Source organism: Hevea brasiliensis, chromosome 3, assembly GCF_030052815.1.
Source record: "Hevea brasiliensis isolate MT/VB/25A 57/8 chromosome 3, ASM3005281v1, whole genome shotgun sequence".
NCBI lineage: Eukaryota > Viridiplantae > Streptophyta > Magnoliopsida > Malpighiales > Euphorbiaceae > Hevea > Hevea brasiliensis.
In genome coordinates, this window is record NC_079495.1 from 764,041 (window position 1) to 787,756 (window position 23,716).

At 36.4% G+C, this 23,716-nt stretch overlaps 3 protein-coding genes and 1 long non-coding RNA gene across 5 annotated transcripts in view; 1 reads left to right on the forward strand and 3 right to left on the reverse strand.

Moving 5' to 3' along the window:
• Positions 1-525: 525 nt before the first annotated feature.
• Positions 526-12,000, forward strand: LOC110640343 (cell number regulator 8). The gene is made up of 3 exons (XM_021791612.2): positions 526-1,032; positions 1,576-1,778; positions 11,536-12,000. Exons 1-3 carry the CDS (start codon positions 717-719, stop codon positions 11,773-11,775), a joined length of 759 nt encoding a protein of 252 aa, XP_021647304.2. The 5' UTR covers positions 526-716; the 3' UTR covers positions 11,776-12,000.
• LOC131178579 (uncharacterized) overlaps positions 9,756-23,716 on the reverse strand; it is a 96,254-nt gene continuing 82,293 nt past the window's right edge. The window contains exon 2 of the long non-coding RNA XR_009147489.1: positions 9,756-9,953. This is a non-coding gene — a long non-coding RNA (uncharacterized LOC131178579). The remainder of the gene's footprint in view (positions 9,954-23,716) is intronic.
• Positions 12,533-14,781, reverse strand: LOC110640344 (DNA-binding protein S1FA). Of its 2 annotated transcripts, XM_021791613.2 has the most exons (3): positions 14,586-14,781; positions 14,410-14,499; positions 12,533-12,888 (listed from the first exon to the last, which is right to left on the reverse strand). In XM_021791613.2, the coding sequence occupies exons 1-3, from the start codon at positions 14,637-14,639 to the stop codon at positions 12,673-12,675; spliced, it is 360 nt and encodes a 119-aa protein (XP_021647305.2). In that variant the 5' UTR covers positions 14,640-14,781; the 3' UTR covers positions 12,533-12,672. The 2 variants fall into 2 exon arrangements, with proteins under 2 accessions (XP_021647305.2, XP_021647306.2); XM_021791614.2 differs by lacking the exon at positions 14,410-14,499 and having other exon boundaries at positions 14,586-14,770.
• LOC110640349 (L-type lectin-domain containing receptor kinase VIII.1-like) lies at positions 20,134-22,525 on the reverse strand. The gene has a single exon (XM_021791626.2). The coding sequence runs from the start codon at positions 22,361-22,363 to the stop codon at positions 20,261-20,263; it is 2,103 nt and encodes a 700-aa protein (XP_021647318.2). The 5' UTR covers positions 22,364-22,525; the 3' UTR covers positions 20,134-20,260.

Below are 23,716 nucleotides of genomic sequence, written 5' to 3' on the forward strand. Positions count from 1 at the left end.
ATTATTTTAGTGGTTGTAATATCATATATATATATATATATATATAAGTGGAAAAATTGGAATAATGTAATTCTCAAGAATATCCTTATGTTTTAATATTATTATAAAATTTCAAAACCATAAAGCTAGAATTAAGCTAAGAATTAAAAACAATCTTTGTCTATTATAAGTATATATTAACTTAAAATTCTAACACCATATAATACCAAATTAATCTAAAAATTGAAAAAAAAACATAGTTAGCTCATGATATAATTATTTAACTCATGATATAATTATTTAATGTTTAAAGACAAAAGAAAAACATAGTTTATATTTAAAAAAATAATATAGTTAACATTATGTTAAAAAAATGAAAAAAATATTTTCAATTAAATTATAAATTATAAATAAATTTAATAATTATGTAAATAACATGTTTAATTCATGCTTAAGCTTTGTCTTTTTTTTTCTCCTTAAAAAAAAAAAACAAAAGTATTGCAATAAACACACAAATCAGCCAATCAGGTGTCAGCGAAGTCAAGCAATGCACAAGCTGTCAGGCTCTTATTCTTGACCTCTTGTTTGATCAAAATCTTGACCTCTTCTGTTTTCTATATTTTTATTTATTTTATTTATTTGGATCTTGTTTTCCTTCATTTTCGTTCGTTCTTCTCCTACCTCTCTGGATTTCTTGTTTTCTTACTTCTCAAATTTCTCTCTCTTTCTTTACAAAAATGGCTAACACCACCACAACCACCACCAGCCTCAGCAACAGCGAGGAATCGAGTCCTCTCTTGAGCAAGAACCTCCAAGAACATGACGAGGAACCCACTAAGATTTCCGACACCAAAGTCGCCGCACCTCCCATGGAGAAGGAGAAATCCGCCGCGCTGGAATTGGACCGGCCTGAATGTGGATGGACCGCTAATGGGTTGCCGTTGAATCACGCTAGCGTTGTAGGTCAGCCTATGGGTCGGGCTCAGTGGGACTCCAGTGTCTTCGCTTGTCTCGGTCGCAATGATGAATTCTGTAGCAGCGATCTTGAAGTTTGTAAGTCTTTCTTTGTTTAATTAGGATTTGCCTTGATATGATGAATTTGAGATTATTTTATAAATTGTGCTAGATCAATTGTGTTTTTTTTTTTTTTTTACAGATTCTATTAAAATTCATTTCCAAGATTGACGAAATTTATTGATTGAATTATAGGAAAGAATGCATCACTAATGATTGTATTAGGATTACCTGGTCTGTTATGTGAAGTCAATAGAAATGATAATAAGAATTGTGTCATTACCAAATTGTATATTTCTATAATAGTTGTTCAATTCAAGAACTTTGCCATTCTATTACATTTGTCTACAATGGATCACTTATAATTGGACAAGGATTACCTCATCCACAAGTTTTAGAAAGAGATTGATAATAAGAATTGTTGGGAATGATTGCGATCATATGTTTGGTATTAATAGCATGCAATGCTTCTAGGTCATCAGATTGTATTTATAATTGATTTGTTGCATGACTATTGCATAGGATTGTGCTATTAAAGACTCGTACTCTATTCTTTCCATTTTTTATATGTTTTTTTGCTAGGTCTTCTTGGAAGTGTTGCCCCTTGTGTGCTTTATGGAAGCAATGCTGAGAGACTTGGATCTAGCCCTGGAACCTTTACCAATCACTGCTTGCCTTACACTGGATTATACTTGATTGGTAATTTATTTTTTGATTTGAACTGCCTTGCACCATGTTTCTCATATCCTAGCCGTACAGCTATTCGTCGGAGGTTTAATCTCGAGGCAAGTTATTTTCCATCTTTTTTGCTCATCCATATCTACTTTAAGGTGTGGTTATTAGGTTGTTCAGTAGTAGAGTTTCTAGAACTGAGATAATTGAATAAGCTTGAATAAATCAGTTTGGGCTTTTTATTGGGTTTCTAATCTTGGATAAAAATATGTACACGTACAATACAAATTTTTGAAGATGAAAACCAAACTGAACTACTTCAACAAAAATTCATCAATTCTGTTTGCTAATTTGGTTTGAACCAAATAATTGTCACCACTATCTATAATTTGGTATGATTTTGACTTGGGGGAGTTTGCATAGCTTGTGTACTTTCTGTAAATGATAGTTATAAGTTCATGACTTGTATTCATTTTTTATGCATTATGTTCATGATTATGGTTCAGCCTTATAAAAATGTACTTCTTTGCTGCATTTTATTTCATAGTTTTTATTCTTTTTCTGGGAGCTGGCTCTGAAATTTGGGCTCTAATCCATTAACCATTTCTGTTCCTAGATAGTGTTCTCTTTGTATAATCTATTATTTTTTTCGTAAGTTGTTATGTTTTGGTTCTTGGTTCTTGTTTTTGTTAAGTTAGCATCATTTGTTTTTTAAACAGTTAGTTGAGTCCTTGTTCAGTTGATTTAGATTCACTCTGAGAAACATTCTACATTCTCACTTTGTATTACTGCTACTTGTCACGACCCAACCTATGGGCCGGACCGGCACTAGGACCTGGGCCAGCTTAAAGCCCCCGAGGCCCGTAGTAAGCCTAACTATTCCTCAAATCCATAACCAGGCCCACAATTTAGGCCCAATATGCATATAAAATAATTTAAATCAAACTGTTATAATTTCATTTCGGGCCAACTTAGCACAGAAATTTTCAGAAACTAAAATCAGGGGAGCCCAGCTCAACCCTGTTACCTCATTTACAAACTGTTTAAATACCATACAAATCTTCATTTATTAATCTTAAAAATTTAAGTTCACACAACCTCTACCAAGGTCCACACTATTTCTAACACATGCGGAGTTCTAGATTTTTAATTTAGAAAAGATAGTAAAACAATTAAATAATTGACGTTAAACCTGCGAGGAAGAAAACAGGTTGCTCTGTAAAATAACTCCTCCTGTGGCCTGGAAAAATATTGAACAGGAGTGAGCGTTCGACTCAGAGAGTAAAATATCAATTTTAACCATAATCTCTATAACTATCTAAAACTAATGCACCCTGTAGAGTGAAATGCAACAATAGCAATAATTTCACATCATAGCAGCAAAAAGATAATTTGGAGCACTCACACACCCTGTAATATCAATCATAATATATGGGAGCTGATCCCCTATACAGCTCTCTTAAATCCAACCTGGTGCCAGCGAAGAACTCAGCTCGGACTTCCACTTAATAACCAAATCGGGTCCCAAATAAGAACTCAAGCCGTGTCTACCCCGGAGGACCGGGTCCCAGCGAAGATCTCAAGCCGTGTCTACCCGTCCTATCCATAGTCCACACCACATCACACGCACGCCAACACACGCACACTGCTCCAAATTACCACAACAACATCCATGGCACGCTAACAGTTATGAATGCAACATAAATCGTGCCTAGAGTTTAACTACATAAATATATGCATATAAGTGATGCATGGGCATGCTTGAACATATAATAATATTGAAATTACAATTAAAATTAATATTTTACTCACAGACTTGACGACGATCACTGTGGCGGCTGGGCGAAGGAAGAAGGCTGTCCCGGCTCACCTGACAATTATATTACATTTATTTAATACAATCTAACTCAATACAAGCAAAGAAAAGACCAATTACGTCCTAAGTCGTGCCGAAAATTCGGCAGAGTCTCCCCTATACCTAGGACCTACCCAACCTGCAAAAGGGCTCAAAATACACTTCTATACTCACAATCCATATATCCACAGTTCAATCACATCACACAGCCCCTCCTGGGCCCATCAAATCAGTCATCCATCACAATACGCAAAATTTCAATTTAGTCCTTATTATTGATCATTTTTGCAAAAACTGTCCAAACAAGCTCTAAAAATTATAAAACTCTGCCCCGCGGTCCTTAGAAATATTACTAGGCTATTGCAAAAAGAATCGTAATTTTCTAAGCTACCACGAATATTTTATGAATTTTCAATCCTATTTAAGCACTAGAAAATTACGAAAAAGCAAGGTTCGGGTTTACCTTTGCCGATTCCGACTTCGGGAACGCGCTCGGGATGCCTGACAATGGTGGGGTAGCCAAAACCTCGATCCAATTCGGAGACTTTTCCAGTGTAGTGCATCTGGCCGGAAATTCACAGATCCGGACAACTGTCGAATTTTCGCGAATTGAGGATACCTACACGAAGCCCAATAATAATATATAAAAAAAATCAGGGGTGTTACATTCTTCCCCCCTTACAGAAAATTCGTCCTCGAATTTTACACAAGGCAGAATAAAGCACATGATTATACATTGAACAGATAAAGGTACTTGCTACGCATGTCCCGTTCTAACTCCCAGGTGCACTCTTCCACTGACTGACTCCTCCACAAAACCTTAACCATAGGGATCTGTTTTGATCTCAGCTGTCTCACTTGGTAGTCCACTATGGCTACAGGCTGCTCCTCAAATGTCAAGTTCTCTTTTAGCTTTATCACATCCATGCGGACATGAGAAGGATCGGGAATGTATTTCCTGAGCATGGAGATGTGAAACAAGGGATGAACGTGAGAGAGGTTGGGTGGTAGCTCCAACCGGTAGGCAACTGCTCCAACTCTATCAGTAACCTCAAAAGGTCCAATATACCGAGGTGCCAACTTGCCCTTCTTTCCAAATCTCATGACTCCCTTCATTGGAGAAACCTTCAGGAATACATAGTCGCCCCTTTGCAAACTCCACATCCCTCCGTCAGGGTCTACATAACTCTTACGCCTCTTGAAAAGTTTTGATCGTTCACGATTAAAGGAACTATCTCAAGTGTCTTGCACTAGGTTTACATCATGCACCTTCACTTCCCCATTTCTGTCCAACACAGAGGAGACCTACACTTTCTTCCATATAGTGCCTCATAGGGTGCCATTCCTATCTTTGGAGTGATAATCGTTGTTGTAGGCAAACTCCACCAAAGCTAGCCGATCATCCCATTGACCTCCAAAATCCAAAACACTCATGCGAAGCATGTCTTCCGATGTTTGGATTGTCCTTCGGATTTGTCCGTCATGCGAGGGTGGAAAGTCGTACTAAAGTTCAGCGTGTGCCAAGTGCCTCTGCAACTTTCTCCAAAACCAGAAGTGAATCGGGGCCCTCTGTCGGATATTATGGAAGCCAAACTCCATGCAATCGACTATTTCTCGAATGTAGAGCCGGGCATCTTGTGCCACAGTATGTAGTCTTCTGAGTAAGAAGTGAGCTGATTTGGTCAAGCGGTCTACAATTACCCATATAGAATCATATACTAGAGAAGTACGAGGCAACCCAGTCACAAAATCTATAGTGATCATTTCCCACTTCCATTCTGGGATAGGGAGCTCTTGCGGCTTCACGACGATATCTAGTGTTCAAACTTCACCTTCTGACAAGTCAAGCACTTGGACACAAAGTCTGCTATGTCTCTCTTCATGCCATTCCACCAATAGCTATCTTTCACATCATGGTACATCTTGGTGGAACCTGGGTGGACACTGTACAGTGTGTAGTGTGCCTCTCGCATGATTTCATTCCTGAGGTTGTCCACATCGGGCACACATATCCTAGAACCTTGCACTAGGGCGCCATCATTGGCAAATCCGAACTCACCACCTTCACCTTCTTTGTACTCTTTCTATAATCTTCATCAATTCTTTGGTCTCTGTCTTTGGGAAACTCTAACTCTGTCCCTCAAGTCTGGCCTCACTGAAAAGTGAGCCAACAATACCCCCTCATCTGAAAGATCTAGGATTAAACCTTGATCCATCAACTCATGTACCTCCTGAATCAACAGTCTCTTCTCTGCTGAAATGTGCGCCAAACTGCCAGAAGATTTTCTGCTTAAAGCATCTGCTACTACATTGGCCTTCCCAGGGTGGTACTGGATGGGGCAATCATAGTCTTCCAGAAGCTCCATCCATCTCCTCTGTCTCAAGTTTAAATCCCTCTGTTGGAAGATGTACTTCAAACTCTTATGGTCGGTGTATATCTCGCACACTTCACCATACAGGTAGTGTCTCCAGATTTTTAGTGCAAAGACTACAGCCATTTCCAAAACATGGGTGGGATAGTACTGCTCATGCCTCAACAGCTGACTTGAAGCATAAGCCACTACATATCCATTCTGCATCAAAACACACCTAGGCCAACTCTGGGCGTCCACGGTACCAGTGTATCCTTCACCGCTCATAGGTAGTGTTAACACAGGGGCAGTGGTTAGACACTCCTTATCCTCATCATTATAACTGACTCTATCGAGCTCTCTTCCTGTCCTTTGCATCTTATCCACTTCCCTTTTCCTATTTTTGGTATTGTTGGTATCATTTCAACCTGCTGTACTTATTCCTTAATTTTAGTCCTATCTCATCCTTACACCTTTTCCTTCAAAGATGTCTATCCCATCATCAACTTTAACTTTCTTTTTATTTCTTAGTCTTATCTGGAATACTAGTTTCATTACTTCAAGAATTCTAACCTTATGATTTACTCCTACCAGCACATTCTTCACCTTATGTAACACTTATAATTACCCATAGAAAATTTTTTTTTTTTCTTGTATCCCCTTTTTTCCAACTTAACTATCAGAACATTATCATTCCCTATCAGCCTTAGTAGGAAATTGCTTATCCTGGATGAATATGAGCCCCATAAACTATAAGTTCCATCTGAACTAACACGGCTGTAGGAAATATGTGTCATGCCTTAATTCCAAACAAGATACTTCACGTGTTCATTCTCCTTAATATAATCATATATACTGCCCATAGCTTTCTAAACTTCAACCTCAAATTACCCATCAGCAACAATTTCATCTATTGAATCTCAACCATAAATAGTACTTCCTCCAGTTCATAGTTTAAAACAGTTGCAAGCCTTAGTAGCTAACTCAATTTAACTCCTGTCATTACTCTGATCGTCCTTTCATACTTAACACTAGGTATGCACTTACTGTCATTCTCATATCAGGAAATTGTATATGAATTGGTGTCTACCAAACTCTCAAATAACTCAGTCTCTGTTCCTTATATAACCCTCAGAACCAATAGCACAAACTAAACTTGAAAAGAAAGAAAAATATCCTCTTATATTCAACTACGCTCAATTGTCCGTATAATAATGTTTAACCTATGTTTCTTGGTTTTTCTCTCCAAATTTCATCATCTCCTAGCACAATTGTGCTCTACCTATAAGGTATCATCTGCATGAACCCTTTATCGTACCATTGTCCTTCTTGACATAATATTTTATAATTTATTAACTTTACTTATACTCGACCAATGATTCATATCTATCATCGTTGATATTGTGCCCTTAACTTTTGTTGATTCCTGAAAGATTTCTCTCGCTAATAGATTCTTCCAACACTAATTCCACCCTTATCTATGGTTATTAATTTGATCCTTGAACTTTCTAGTGATTTATTACCACCCATACTTGTCACTTTTCGTTCTACCCTTACTGTTGTTCTGTCGTTATTGCTTCACTGCAAAGTGATTCTGTTGATCACACTAAAGACGTTTGCCTGACATTCATAACGAACCTCTAACTACCTTCTCACTATCTCAAAAGTCTAACCTAACGCCTCTGTGTCATTATCTATAATTCTTTCCACTCATCATACCTATTCGATCCCTTAGATTAACTTTTATTCAACTTACTACTTACTAACTTCTTTTTCTCTACCTAATTAGATAGTCCGCAATATCATCTCACACCTTCTACTTTTTACTCATTATTATTGTATTCCATACCTCCATCACTATTCTCACTAATGTGGTCCCATTTTAGGTTTTCCATCCTTGTCATTCTCCTTGCCAAGAATAACACTTAGCCTACCCTATATCTTAACTTTGTTCCTTTTATTATGCACCATTCAGGTTGTCCTTTCATTTATTTCCTTTGTCTTACCCAAAATAGAACTTAACTATTCTATCCCTGGTTCCATTCTTCTTCCTAACATGACAGCTGTACCTGCTAACTATATCTTTTAGAGTCTCTATCACGTTATCATATGTCTGTGCTACTCATATTTGGTCCTTTGACCACTCTAGCTAGTACTTCCACTGGCATTTAGATTATATTTCATCTGGAATCAATTGTCCAAACTTTCATTTTGCACTTCCTCTATCCATTGGCCTTCTGTAATTTATCTTCGCTAATTTATTACTCTTAACACTATTATAATTAGATTATACTATTGTTTTGAACGATATGAAGTTAGAAAGGAACTCAGGAAATTGCAGTCATACCTTTATCGTATGATTTCTATTCTTATCCTTTAGTTTACATAATACCCTTACTACCTCGAGAACTGATTATATATGATTCCTATAATGAAACTTGTATCCTCTGCAGGATACCCGAGCCAACTACTCTCTACCACACTCTACAGTCCTATCTGGGGCACTATTTTATTGGTCACCATTATTAGTAATAACTTTCGATCCCTTCTGAAAAGATAGGACTATACCCTAACTTGCTGCAACAAAGGTACTACATTTACCACCTTGCCCAAAACCATGTCAAATTAATGTCTCCTTTATCATATCATAGCTCTGTGAATCATCAATTCATAGTTCTGACCTTCCTTAGGTAGTAGGGTTATACTTTATTCCATACTGATACACAGAAGGTATTCTATTCTCACTAAGTTCTAAGCAAAACGTCTATCGTTCTGCAAAAACCATCCAAAATTCCATACCGAAGACTAGATGGTCTCACTCTATAGGTATCAACTTTACTTTGCAACTAGTCCGAAACCTATGGTCTGATGGCAACTCTTACTGTAACTCTAGCTCATGCTAGGGTAACTGAGTCACTGACTCTAGTTACCACCCAACTGTGACCTTTCGATATTCTAGCTCTAGACTCTTAACCAGGAGTTCCCAACTCCTCTGCAGATATAGAACTCTGTTCTGGTATTACTGTACCAAAATAGAGACTGCCTGCAACATCCTCATTATAAGCACTACAGGGAAGTACGCAGCTCTATACAATAATCTCATGTCGGTACTGTAATCTGCAGCTTACAGAGCAGACATCGAGAACATTGTATAGTTACTACGATACGTCCGAACCGACTAGGCCTCCTAATTTCTTATCTCTCTCGAATCTTCTGTTATCATAAACTCATTACATTTGGGTCATCCACGATGTTGCTAGCGGTGGTATCCTCATCCTTATCTAGGGCAACTGTACTTTCAAGACTCACCTTTATGTACTCGTGCCTTGCACGAAATGGGCACACCATTTAAACCCATACAGACAGAAACATAGCATTTCTTGGAGTACGTATCCTCATGATAGACCTCACATGTCTACTAACTCTATTTCACATTTCTATGTACTCCACGAAAATCAAGACACTAATTGAGGCACTTTTATATTTCCCGAAGTATAACGCAGAATCTAGAAACAAAGAATTACAAAAAAGACAAAACAGAATCCTATACTCCGCATGTAACATCTTAACAAGACTCCTTTTACACTCCCAAGTATTTTATTTCCCATGAATCTAAAGCCTAAGCTCTGATACCAACTTTGTCACGACCCAACCTATGGGCCGGACCAAGACTAGGACACAGGCGACTTAAAGCCCCAGAGGACAGTAGTAAGCCTAACTAGTCCTCAAATCCATAACCAGGCCCACAATTTAGGCCCAATATGCATATAAAATAATTTAAATCAAACTGTTATAATTTCATTTCGGGCCAACTTAGCACAGAAATTTTCAGAAACTAAAATCAGGGGAGCCCAGCTCAACCCTGTTACCTCATTTACAAACTGTTTAAATACCATACAAATCTTCATTTATTAATCTTAAAAATTTAAGTTCACACAACCTCTACCAAGGTCCACACTATTTCTAACACATGCGGAGTTCTAGATTTTTAATTTAGAAAAGATAGTAAAACAATTAAATAATTGACGTTAAACCTGCGAGGAAGAAAACAGGTTGCTCTGTAAAATAACTCCTCCTGTGGCCTGGAAAAATATTGAACAGGAGTGAGCGTTCGACTCAGAGAGTAAAATATCAATTTTAACCATAATCTCTATAACTATCTAAAACTAATGCACCCTGTAGAGTGAAATGCAACAATAGCAATAATTTCACATCATAGCAGCAAAAAGATAATTTGGAGCACTCACACACCCTGTAATATCAATCATAATATATGGGAGCTGATCCCCTATACAGCTCTCTTAAATCCAACCTGGTGCCAGCGAAGAACTCAGCTCGGACTTCCACTTAATAACCAAATCGGGGTCCCAGCGAAGAACTCAAGCCGTGTCTACCCCGGAGGACCGGGTCCCAGCGAAGATCTCAAGCCGTGTCTACCCGTCCTATCCATAGTCCACACCACATCACACGCACGCCAACACACGCACACTGCTCCAAATTACCACAACAACATCCATGGCACGCTAACAGTTATGAATGCAACATAAATCGTGCCTAGAGTTTAACTACATAAATATATGCATATAAGTGATGCATGGGCATGCTTGAACATATAATAATATTGAAATTACAATTAAAATTAATATTTTACTCACAGACTTGACGACGATCACTGTGGCGGCTGGGCGAAGGAAGAAGGCTGTCCCGGCTCACCTGACAATTATATTACATTTATTTAATACAATCTAACTCAATACAAGCAAAGAAAAGACCAATTACGTCCTAAGTCGTGCCGAAAATTCGGCAGAGTCTCCCCTATACCTAGGACCTACCCAACCTGCAAAAGGGCTCAAAATACACTTCTATACTCACAATCCATATATCCACAGTTCAATCACATCACACAGCCCCTCCTGGGCCCATCAAATCAGTCATCCATCACAATACGCAAAATTTCAATTTAGTCCTTATTATTGATCATTTTTGCAAAAACTGCCCAAACAAGCTCTAAAAATTATAAAACTCTGCCCCGCGGTCCTTAGAAATATTACTAGGCTATTGCAAAAAGAATCGTAATTTTCTAAGCTACCACGAATATTTTATGAATTTTCAATCCTATTTAAGCACTAGAAAATTACGAAAAAGCAAGGTTCGGGTTTACCTTTGCCGATTCCGACTTGAGAGCAGCGCTCGGGATGCCTGACAATGGTGGGGTAGCCAAAACCTCGATCCAATTCGGAGACTTTTCCGGTAGCTGGTCTGTCTGGCCGGAAATTCACAGATCCGGACAACTGTCGAATTTCCGCGAATTGAGGATACCTACACGAAGCCCAATAATAATATATAAAAAAAATCAGGGGTGTTACACTACTAGTTGTAGAGCATTGTACGATTGAGCTTTTCTCTCTTTCTATACATGGGTGGCACCCCTTTGGCGTCCTTTTAATAATTCTTTTTTCTTTATTTGCTGATCAAAAAACAATAAGACTTATTATTATGTGGTGGGAAGAGGAGGGAATCGGAGAGAAAGGGAAGGGAGGGGGGGTGTTGTTCACAATGTTGAAATTGTCATCTATGTATAAAAATAAGTTAATGGAGGCCATTATTTGGTGTCAAAGATAGCCTTTTTGAGCATTTAATTGAGACAGGTTTGATTTGCAACAGGGTAGTTGTGAGGCACTTAATAGGTCATGTGGTTGCTGTGGAAGCTGTGGAGATGATGAGCTACAACGTGAGCAGTGCGAGTCAGCATGTGATTTTGCAACTCATGTGTTCTGTCACCCGTGTGCACTTTGCCAGGAAGGTCGTGAGATCCGTCGTAGGCTGCCTCATCCTGGGTCCAATGCTCGACCGGTCCTGGTTATGATCCCGCCCGGGGGGCAAGCCATGGCCCGTGGGGCTTGAAGGTGACCTGCCTTAGCATGTTATATTTTGTCTATATATATATATATATATATATATATATATATATATATATATATATATATATATCGGTTTGACATTATAGAATTTTGTTAAAGTTTGTTTCTATTACCTGCATTACAATTGAAGACTGTCATTTGGTTTGATCAATACAGTGTTATTTGATTCAATATACGTGGATATGGTGTTTCTCTTTTTTCTTTTTAATTATTTTATTTATCTAAATTTTGGAATGGAAGAGTTGCATCACCAAATCTAGGCAATTTTTTTTTTTTTAATGTGCACTTTTAAGGTTTGATGCCAATGCAATAGATGCTTTCCTACCGTGCCCAATGTCTGGAGAATGGATTAGATTTTAGGCTTTCAATTGTAAGTGCTCAATCAAAAGCTGGAAATTCATTGAACTGCAAATGCAGTACGTGCAGCCTCTGTACTGTGACTTTGCAATTGTCAAAGTTAGAAATATCCTAATGCCACCAAGGACCATAGCATTGATTCAACCCAGAGGTTCATCATTCAAGCAATAGTAGACCATCGAAAACACTGTTGGAAATATCCTAGTGAGAACAAAGACCGTAGCTTCTTCTAACATTTATCAATATCAGATGTCTCCGGCCTTAAAATGGCTAACCATAAAGTACGGATAGGTCGCACTACGATACGATTATCATAGGCCACCGCAGTGGAAAGAAAAAAGGCAAGCTACATTCAAGTCAAATATTCTACCCGATGCGACAGATTGTGAACTTCAATGTTAAAATTTCTATCAAATATGAAAGCTAAAAAGTGAAATAATATAGCTCTCTTGACATGAAAGGCGGGAAAATTTCGAACACAAGAGTTTAACACAAGTTATGAATAGCAAACACATCTCAAATATCACTCTCCTGGTGCAGAGACGCCTTGCTTCAGTCTTTCCTTCTTCATTTTCTTCTTGGAGATTGGCTTCTTCTTTTTGGGAGGAAGTGTCTTCTGCGCATACATGTAGAGAGCATAATTTCCAATTAGGAATGCCAGAACTAGCCCGCCAACAACCAGCAGCACTATCAATCCTGGGTTGAATCCTCTAGCCTCAACATCCTTGACCACATTCCCCTATTAACAATGAAATTTAAATATAAGCACAGAGAAAACAAACAGCAAGGATAAACACAACCTACAAATTAGCAATCAATGATTCAGGCATCATCCTATTATTGTGGTCAAACTTATATATTGCTGTCCTAGAAAATCAGTTTTGACCTGTTCTGTGCATAATTAATCACGATGCTTTCACTACTAGCCGAGTTTATGACCTTACAAAGCAATTGAATTTTAATGTTAGTTTCATGAGTGCCCTTAATACAAACAAGTATAGGCCAGCCTGTAAAGAGTGTGGGCATGCTTGAATAGACATTCAAAACCCAAAAAGTTTTGGTCAATTAATAATGAGATTCCAGACTCTGGAGTTGACAAACATTCCAAAGAAAAGTTTCATAGGTAAGACCAAGATCATGAGAAAATGATGCCTTCAACATCTTTGCACCAATGATCTTCTAAAACTTTTTATTCCTCACAATTTTTACACAGCTAGTAGAAAAAATAACAAAGCAAACAGAAACAGAATAACTCAGTTGATCATAATATTGACTTGCATGTTAAGAATGCCTGATTGTCTTTCCAATGGTTAATATATGATTTACTTTCAAAGATGGGCGTTATTAGTCTCCTAACCTGCATAACCGTTCTAATACCTGAGGCTCCTCATTAAATGCCAAAAAAACTCTTAATTTTATCTTATAAAGTATAATTTAGCGCCTTGCATAGCATACTTACAAACATTGTGCACATATTCAAATAGAATATTAAGATCCCATTCTATTGCGTAAAATTTGGAAACTTAATTGACAAAGAAGTTGAAAACTTGCTGCTTCGTCAATGGACCACAGCAACTGTAGTGGCATAGCCAGAGACAGTGAAAAACACTGTTGGACAAGCCAAACACAGCAAAAGGTGCAGAAAGTAGAGTCTTTCACTGCTGTGCAACACAATACAAAGTACAAACACCCGCCGCCAATACCAAATATCAAGCAACAACAATAAGTTAAGAAACCAATCCCCAAGCATGACACCACATCTATGCAATCCTTCAATTTAAATTTTAAACGAAAAAAAAAAGGGGGACCCTAATCTGCCTCCAATAATCCAATTATCAAAATAATATATTACAAGCACGTCAGCTAAGCCAAGGCTAAAGCTTATAGGTCAGTCAAATGATCTCCTGGATTCCAAATAACCATCTCCAAAAATAATTTTCTTTCAATGGCACAGTTGAGAGGAAAATCACCAATTAACCAATTAAGCGTGGTAAATAATACAAAATACATTGTGAACTAAGAATGATACATGACAAAATAAGCTAAAACATCACCAATAAACCAGCTAATTATGGCAAATAATTAAGTAAGAATCAGACAGCTAAAGCAGCGAAATTTAACCAACTCTGTCCCAAGAATTTGATTAATGGTGAAATTTATCACCCACATAAATATTGACATACTAATCAAAATATACAGAAATGCTAAATTCATTACAAATATGAAACAAGAAAGATAAAGATACATGGACATTACTCACAAATCCTAAGAAGAGTTGAATTGCCGAAAGGAGATCACATCGAGAATGAATCCAAGCAAACAATGAAAGTGAAATCTCAGAGCTAAAATCCTAAAAATTTCACTTCTATGAATGCAGATCTTGCAAGATCAACTAATTGGAAATCGATAGAGAATTTGAAATCGATGAAATCATACCACGTTCTGGAACGACGGAGGAGAGTGATCGGCAAACTCGAAATCGTCCTCCATGGCCTCCAGTGATCAGCTCCGGCAGAAGGATCTCGCTGCGTGAATTGGACAAGAGAAGATTCTATAGAGAGAAGAGAGCGAGACAGACGCAAATTCTAACGCAAAGAACGTGAAACTGGGGGATAAATGACAATTAGAGCGGGTTATAAGGAAGGTTTTATTTTGTCCCCAAAACTTTTAAATATTTATGTTTTGTGCCCAAACTAATTTCGTTTTAGTTCAATTCAGTCTCGACCAAACCAGCCCATGTGGAAACGGAGATGGGCTAAGTGGACTTAAACTGGGCAGGACTGGGCTGGATAGATAAAATTATGGAAAAAGGGCAGCGGCTCTGACTCACGTGTTTCTCTCACGAGATCGATGTAGCAATTCAAAGATCCATACACACCAATTTAATAGAACATAAAGCAATTCAAAGATCCATACACGCCAATTCCAAAAAAAAAAAAAAAAAAAAAAGCTCAAAAGCCTAACTCTAGCAGAGGCAGAAGCTCTTCCATCTAATAAGCTTTAATGAGAGAACTTCCCAAAATAGAGACAGAAACTTCTCTTCCAACTAAAAGTCAGGGTCTTAAGTAGTTTAAACATAAATCGATTACCAGTGATTCTAAGAGAGTGAAGCTTGGCAAAACTCGTCGACTTCTTACTCTCTTATAGCCATATAAGAGGCTAGCCACAAGCAGGCAAAGCCAACACTTGTAATCCTAAGAGATGCCATCCTCAACAAAGCTCCTTACCCCACAAAGTTAAAAAAAACATCCAGCACAGATCTTTAAATTTCCCTTTATCTCACAACAGGCTCAGCGAATTTGCAAACTAATACCCAAAAAGTTATGTACTCGCCAACGTAAAGAAGGGGAGAGAAATTCACTCTCCGGGTATAGGAAAGGATATATATATATTTTTTTTGTATAGAAAAAGATAGAGAAAAGCCTCAAAAACACAGTGCATTCAGCAAAAGACCTTAAAAAAAGAAAAAAAAAATCTCTCTCTCTAAAAACTAGAGAGAGAAGGGAGAAGATATTGATCCATTAAAACTGACTTCACCCAGGGTAATAAGCATAGACATGAAAATTTTGTTTTGCCAATAATCATTAAAATGTTAGTTTTTTTTTTTGTATTTTATATCGAAGGTCAAGAATATACACATTCGGGTTAGGGACAGGACTTGACTCCTGTTTGAGCCTATGAATGAATTGAGAGAATTCAGAGGTTGATCCTTCAAAAATTCACATCATGTGATAAAAGTATGCATGTATGGGATACATAGTATCAATAACTCGTTAAAACGTAGTTTAAGTGAAAAGTAGTAATATATATACGTACAGGACAAAATTCCCATTTAAACATAGTTAAGAATCTTACACATGGTGGGTAACAACTAAACAAGCATTATGAATAAGGAATTGCATGAGAAAAGGTGATAATTCAGTGGGGGATAGCCTAAGGTTTCTCTATTTATAGACAAAAAACCAGCCATTGAAATTTGAGAAGGAATATACAGTGCTATCAAGACTTGTCCATTCATATCTTTATGACATGTTTCGCTGGACTTGGGGCCATTTTTCTATCCTAAAGAGACACCTTTCTGACTCTATGTGCATACCTCAACCAAAAATCATCGAAATTTTCGTAACTACACCCAGAAAAGTAGACCCACAAAGCCAACACAAAACTAGGGGGAAATTACCTAGAGGGTATGATTTAAAAATTAAATTACTAAAAAGGGGTGAGAGAAAAATTATTGATCAAAAGAGGATATTTTTGACGACGTGGAGGAGAGAGAAAGACAGACAAACTTAATCATGAGTAGCGACTAGGGACCAACTTATAATAAAAAAACCTTCTTTTGGACTGAAATATAAAAATAAAAAAAATAAAACAGCAGAGGAGCTGGGTGCTACCCATAGTAGAGTCTAACTGCAATAAACAGTATAATTTTTCTCGTTTTATCAAAAAGGCGTCTCGTTTTGTGAAAAAGTAAAAACGCAAAAAAAAAAAAAAAAGTGTGGCTGTTGGTGCTACCCATGGTAGCGTCTAGCTGCCACGTGAACAGTCCAAATTCTCTTGCTTTTCGAAAAGTGAGGATAGCAGGCAACTGAGTGCTACTCATGGTAGAATCTAGTTGCAGTGAATAGTAAAGAATCTCTGCACTTGTTGAAAAAGAAGAGGTAAGTAGCCTAGCTGTTGAGTGTTTAACCACCCATCACAATATCAATTAAATGGCAGACAATCTCTAAATATAATAGCGTCTAGTAGTACTATTTATAACAACCAAACTCTCCTTATTTCCTGCACTGATTTTATGCATTGGTACTATTCACTGTATAATATTTTGAACAACCATTTGAAGCACCGGCTCTCTCCAACATTTGAAGGTATTTGTAGTATATATATTTATGTGTTTTTTTTTTTTGAATGATATGTAATGATAAATTTCATGTTAAAAAAATAATTTATGTATTAGTAAAATATTTTTAAAATTTTATAGTGAAATTAAATATTATATAATTATATAATACTGTAGTTAATAATTTGTATTAATTAAAATAAAAAAATATTAGTAAAAAATTAGAGTGTCATAAAAAATTATAGTATAACAATTTGTAATATGGCACCAATAATTAAAAAAATACGTCAAAATACACTGGAATTTACTTTCATTACAGGCTGGGAGGAAGAGATATTGGTAGAAAAATAGAGAGGGAGAAAGAGATTAGAGTGCTACAAAAAATTATATAACAGTAATTTTTTTATAAAATTATTATTCAACAACAATAATAAAAAAATTTACTATTAGACTTACAAATTTTTTTTTTTTACAGGTTCTATGAATTTTAATAAATAGTAGTTTTTTATAGTATTATAAATAATTATATTATACTAATTTTTCTTATAAAGTTAGTATTTAACATAAAAAAAATCTTAAAATAAAAAATTACCTCAAAATTCACTACACCTTAAGTTCTCTACAGGTCGAGAGAGAGAGAGAGAGAGAGAGAGAGAGAGAGAGAGAGAGAGAGAGAGAGAGAGAGAGAGAGAGAGAGAGAGATTAGAGGGTCATAAAAAATTATAATACAATAATTTATAATATAACATCAATAACTAAAATAATACCTCAAAATGCACTACACTTTACTTTTTTTACAAGCTGAGAGAAAGAGATACTGACAAAGAGAAAGAGAGGGAGATATAAGAGTATTACAAAAAATTATGTTATAGTCATTTTTATTATAAAAATATTATTTAACAACAATAATAAAACAAACTATACTGTTACACTTATAAAAAATTATTTTATTCATTAAAGTGTGCAAAAATTTTAATAAATAGTATTTTTATTGGAGTATTATAACAAATCATATTACAGTCATTGTTATTATATCATTATTATTTAATATTATTAATAATAATAAATTATTTCAAAATAAAATTACCTCAAAATTCAATAGGCTTTAATTTATCTACAAATAGAGAGAGACACAAAAATAGAGATATTGTTAACATATAAAAAAATATATCAGATATTATATTATTATATAATATTTATATGGCATGAATAATAAAAAAAATTAACTTTAAATATATTTATTTACCTTTTGTTTCTTCTATAATCAAAGAGAAATAATCAAATAAATGATCACTAAATTTTAGAGAGAGAGAGCATAGTAGAGTTGAAATCTTTTTTTTTTATATATAGTTGCATGGGTTTTTGGGGGACGAGGGTTTAAATAGAGCACTCAAACGTTACTATTATTCGCGTCTACATGTACGACAAGACCACACTCTCACGAGTTCTAACGCCACACGCTAAACGACAGTGAGGGAGATGGGAGCTACCTTTGGTAGTGACTGGCTGCTGCGTTTGACAACATGGCAGCTAAACGCTACCATGGGTAGCACCCAGCCACCACACTTCTTTTTCTTTTTTTTTGCGTTTTTACTTTTTCACAAAACGAAACGCCTTTTTTGCAAAACGAGAGAATCTACACTGTTCATTTCAGGTAGACTCCACTATGGGTAGCACCCACCTCCTCTGCAATTTTAATTTTTTTTTTACATTTCAGTCCAAAAGAAGATTTTTTATTACAAATCGGTCCCAAGTCGGTCCCTAGTCACTACTCATGATTGAGTCTGCCTGTCTCTCTCATCCACATCATCAAAAATACCTCATTTTGGTAAATAATTTTTCCCTCACCCCCTTTGGGTAATTTAGTTTTTAAATCACCCCTCTAGGTAATTTCCCCCAAAACTAGTAATACGTATACATTGCAGTATTTATACATACTAGTACAAAAGACCATGCACGTGATTATGGTCAATGATGTACAATTGAATTGGTTAATTAATAATTTTTTATTAAAAAAAATAAAATGGTCAGCTAAAGGATTTGGACTTCGGATAATTAGACGCTTATCTTTTTATGTGTAATTAATTTTTAAGTGTTGAACATTATTAGCCGCTAGAGATATGTTAACAAGAGATGGTTTGATGCAAGAAAATATTAAAATTAATATTAATTCCAACTTGCTTTAGGCCATTGTCATAAGAAAAGGCCACAAAGGTGATTGAATTGCTTTCCAAGACAATGTGATCGTGACTCCAAACCCTTTACTAGGGGAAAAGAATTCCTTGCATTTCTGTTAGGGTTGGTTTATCTTAATTATTCTCTTGCAAGAAAGAAAGAAAGAAAGAAAGAATACTCTTTATAAGCATGCATGCGAAAGAAGAAACTTGAAAGTTCTCCTTTGGAAAAGCAAACTTCAAATTTTTATAAAGCCTCAGAAAAGGCCAATTTATTAGAAAAAAATAGAAATGAATTAGATGAAGATTGAATGGTTTATTCCTTCTCTCTATGATCATAATCCGTACCATTGCTTCTTTATTACCCTTGTTTTTTGAAACTTCTTTGTTACCCTTTTCCATTTGTCTTTAATAGAACGAACAGAATAATTATTAGGCAGACTCTTAAAGCAATTTCATGTGCATAGCACGCAATTTCTAATGCTAATTGTTTGTAGCAAACAAAAACCCTGAAACTGTGAAAAAAAAGGGAAAAGTTCTTGAAAACAATATATAAATTTTCATTCTCAAGAAAATGACGAAAAAAAAAAGAAAAAATAATGGTTTAATTGGCTTGATTGTTCTTGAGCGTTAGCATGCAGCAGCTAGAGATCCTCAAAACAAAGTCTCTAAAAAAGTCAATAATTATAAACACGGCCTTCTTTTTTTGTCACTATACTTTGCCAAGCCTGTACTCAAACACCTTGTGTATGTGCTTTTGACTATTAAGCTTGCTGTATGTGAAAGCAACTACCCACCGGAAAAGAAAACCCATCTATTGAAAGCAAGAAAATGACTCCCACCCATTTTTTCTTTGGCCTAACAATAACTATACATGCATTTTTTTTTTTTTAATTTGATTCTGATTGAAATTGGATCAGACTCCAGGAATTTACAGCCTCAAATATACAGGTTTTAACACACAAAAAGATTACCCCTAAGCCGCTTGTGATATTATATATATTGAATGTTATTTTGTTATAAATACAAAAACGAATAATAATATAATTATGAGTTAATAAACAAAAGTTGTGGAATCCCACTCGTCCATTTTTGGATCAAACTATGTCATCACCAATATAACTATTTTCTGATGAGGAAGTTGAGATGGTGACCATGCCATTGCAGTCTGACACACTATCCTGCAAGCTCAACAATAGATGGGAAGTGCTGAAACTCATAGTAGGTTTGGCTCTTGGAACGATAGGGACTTCAGCCTCACCTTCGAACATTTGGACTACAGTCCTCATTGTCGGTCTAGCCAATGGGTCAGGGTGAGAGCAAGCTAGCCCAACCAGCAGAACCCTTCTCATTTCATTCTCATCAAATTCACCTTCAAGTCTTGCATCAGCTGCCATTAGCAATCTTCCTTCTCTGTGTAAACTCCAAACCCATTCCACCAAATTGTTGTTAACCCCAACTTTTCCAACCCCAGTAGTTTCTTTCTCAATTGGTCTTCTCCCACTAGCCACCTCAAGAACCACAGCTCCATAGCTAAACACATCAGTTTTCTCAGTAGCTCTTCCTGTTAATAAATACTCTGGAGCTAAGTATCCCATTGTACCTGCAGCTACTGTTGCATCTGGTGATTTATCATGCTCAATTTGTCTAGCCAAGCCAAAATCTCCTAATCTTGCATTAAACCCTTCATCTAGCATAATATTGCTAGTCTTAACATCTCTATGAATCACCTGGTTCTCACATTCTTGATGCAAGTAAGCCAGAGCACAAGCAACACCAAGTAAAATTTTTCTCCTATGTGGCCATGGAAGAGGTGTCCTCGCTTCAAACAATGCTTTGTCAAGGCTTCCATTGGGCATTAAATCATAAACCAATAAGATTTCACCTTTCTCATGACACCACCCTTGAAGCCGAACAAGATTTCGATGCCTAAGAGTACCAATTATAGACAGTTCAGATAAAAACTCATTCTTTCCTTGGCTATTATGACTACATCTCTTCACTGCTACAATGTCGCCAGTCTCTGGCAATATGCCCTTATAAACAGTCCCAAATGCACCATGTCCTATTATTCTATTTGCATTGAAGCATCTCGTGGCTGATCTGAGCTCCTTGTAGCTAAATTCCCTTGGCATTTTGATAACTTCTGACGCAAAAGACTCGGTATTTTTTACTTGCTTGTACCTTTTGGAGAATACCCAGATTAGAACACCAGCAAAAATGGCTAAAAAAGCACTTGCGGTAACCACCCCTGCAACGGCCCCTGGTCCTTGCTTACAGAGCTGGTTATGACACGAAGAAGACTTGCTGTTCTTTGCTTGACTATTAATCGAATCAGAACCAGTGGGAGCCAATGATGGCGGCGGGGACTTTCCAGAATTCGCCGTTGGGTTCGTCAAACTAGTCGTTGGAGATGGCGGAGAAGATGACCCAGAACCAGATATTGAGTCGAAGGAAGAACTAAAACTCCACCACTCAATACTATGGACCTCTGTGCTTCCCTGCGTCGACCCAGAGAACCCAACGTACATAAAATCATTCACGTACTGATCTAGATCAAGACTAAGCAATAGAATCGGCTCGTTGGGTTTAAGATTGGAGTATGAAACCGAGACGTTAAGGCCACGATTGGTCCCATCGTACTCGATCCACGCATTAACAAGATCACCGCTCTTAAGATCGATATTTATAGCACCTAAATCACCAGTCTGAGAAGAAACCATACTGTTCAGATCCAAACCCACATGATTTCCATTAATGTCTTTGAACTCCACGTCCATGAGAGTATCAAATTCGACAGCCACGAAACCCGAGCCAATCCCATCAGAGTTGAGGAGTCCAAGACACCCGCCGGCAGCACCAATAGTTTCGGACTCCGGCGAGATGACAAATGCAAGCCCGCCACCAATAGATGACGGGTTTAGATTGGCAACAGAGAATGAGAAAAAAGTGGTGAAACTCGTAATAGAGTGAGTACTGGGTTGCCGAAATCTAACTGGCTTAGAATAAAGAACTTTTCCTGCACCGGAGGTGGGGACGGCGAGGTCACGAGTGAGGCGAACACTCCCATTGTTTAAGTGGGCGTCTCCGAGGAGCTTGAGGCTGCTTAGAGTTAAAGTACCGAAGTCGAATTCAGTAGTGGCGGTGGCTAATACAAGAAAACAGAGCAAAAACAGATGAAAGAAAGAAATAGAAAACATTTGGTTAGCTAGTGAATGGCCATTAGAAAGAATATTCTTGTGCTTATGGGAACGTCACAGAGAACCAGAGAAGGAGATGAGAGACGAGTTCACGGGCTAAGAGAGATGGAGTGAAGAAGAGATTTGTATTCTTGGGCTTAAAAACAGAAGAAACCAAAAGCGAATAAGTAAGGGAAAATAGTAGAAGAGTGCAAGGAATCCGAAGAAGGAGAGTGAAGCACACAGACAGGTGGATGATGGGGCGACACGTGGCATTTCCAACGGTTATTTTTTGGAGGGTGATTAAATGAAAACTTCTTTTGTCTCCTTACTTTTGTCCTAACCTCTCTTACTTTCTCCCATCCGCCTCCAACTCGCTGCATCAGGCGTTTGTCCCTCACCCTCTCATGGATTGGATTATGCTAATGATGCCCTGGTTAAATTACAATAAAGTCCTCAGATTTAACAAAATCAATAATTAATTAATTCTGATTTAAGTTTCATAACTATAACAATTTAATCTTCAAATTTTCTTTTTTATTTATAAATTCTTAAAATTTATTAATTATATGTATTAATTTATTAATAAAATAAAAAATAAAAATTAAATTATTAAGAAATAAAATTTAAAAATCAAATCATTATATTAATAACTAATTTATAAATTTTATTAACTTTTATAAACTAATTATAATTTACAATACAACTCAACTCAACTATGTTTTTATCTCAAAAATTTATTGGGATCGGTTATATTGATTATCTTTCTCATCTCTAAACGATTTTTGATTAAATCCTTACAAATATATAATATTTTTAGATCATATTATACTACTCTTCTTCAAGTCAGTTTAAATCTATCCCTTCTTTTCTTTCTATCTTCTAACCCGACGTGCTCTACTTATCTAACTAGAGTCTTCGTATGTCTAAACTTCACATGACCAAACCACCTCAATCTCTATTTTCTCAACTTATTCTCGCATCACTCCTATCTTTTCTCTAATACTCTCATTGTGAACTTTATCTAGTCTAATATGACTACTTATCAACCTTAACATTTATATCTTCACAACTCTCATCTTAGATACAACTATTTATTATGTTTGTTTTATTGCAGTTTTAGTAAATATAAGGTGACATTAAACTTAAAGGAATACAATTATTTATTATTTAATATAATCAAAAAATTAAAATGGTTCACATATGCATAATAAAAAGAAGTGCCATGGGGACATTATCATGAGTGATGTGCCCATGTTTGGCCTATTGCATCACATTATTGACTTTATAATTAAGCCCTTCAACCTAATTAGTTATCACTAAATTCACAATCACCAACTAATCTCTACAATAACAATAATAATAATAATAATG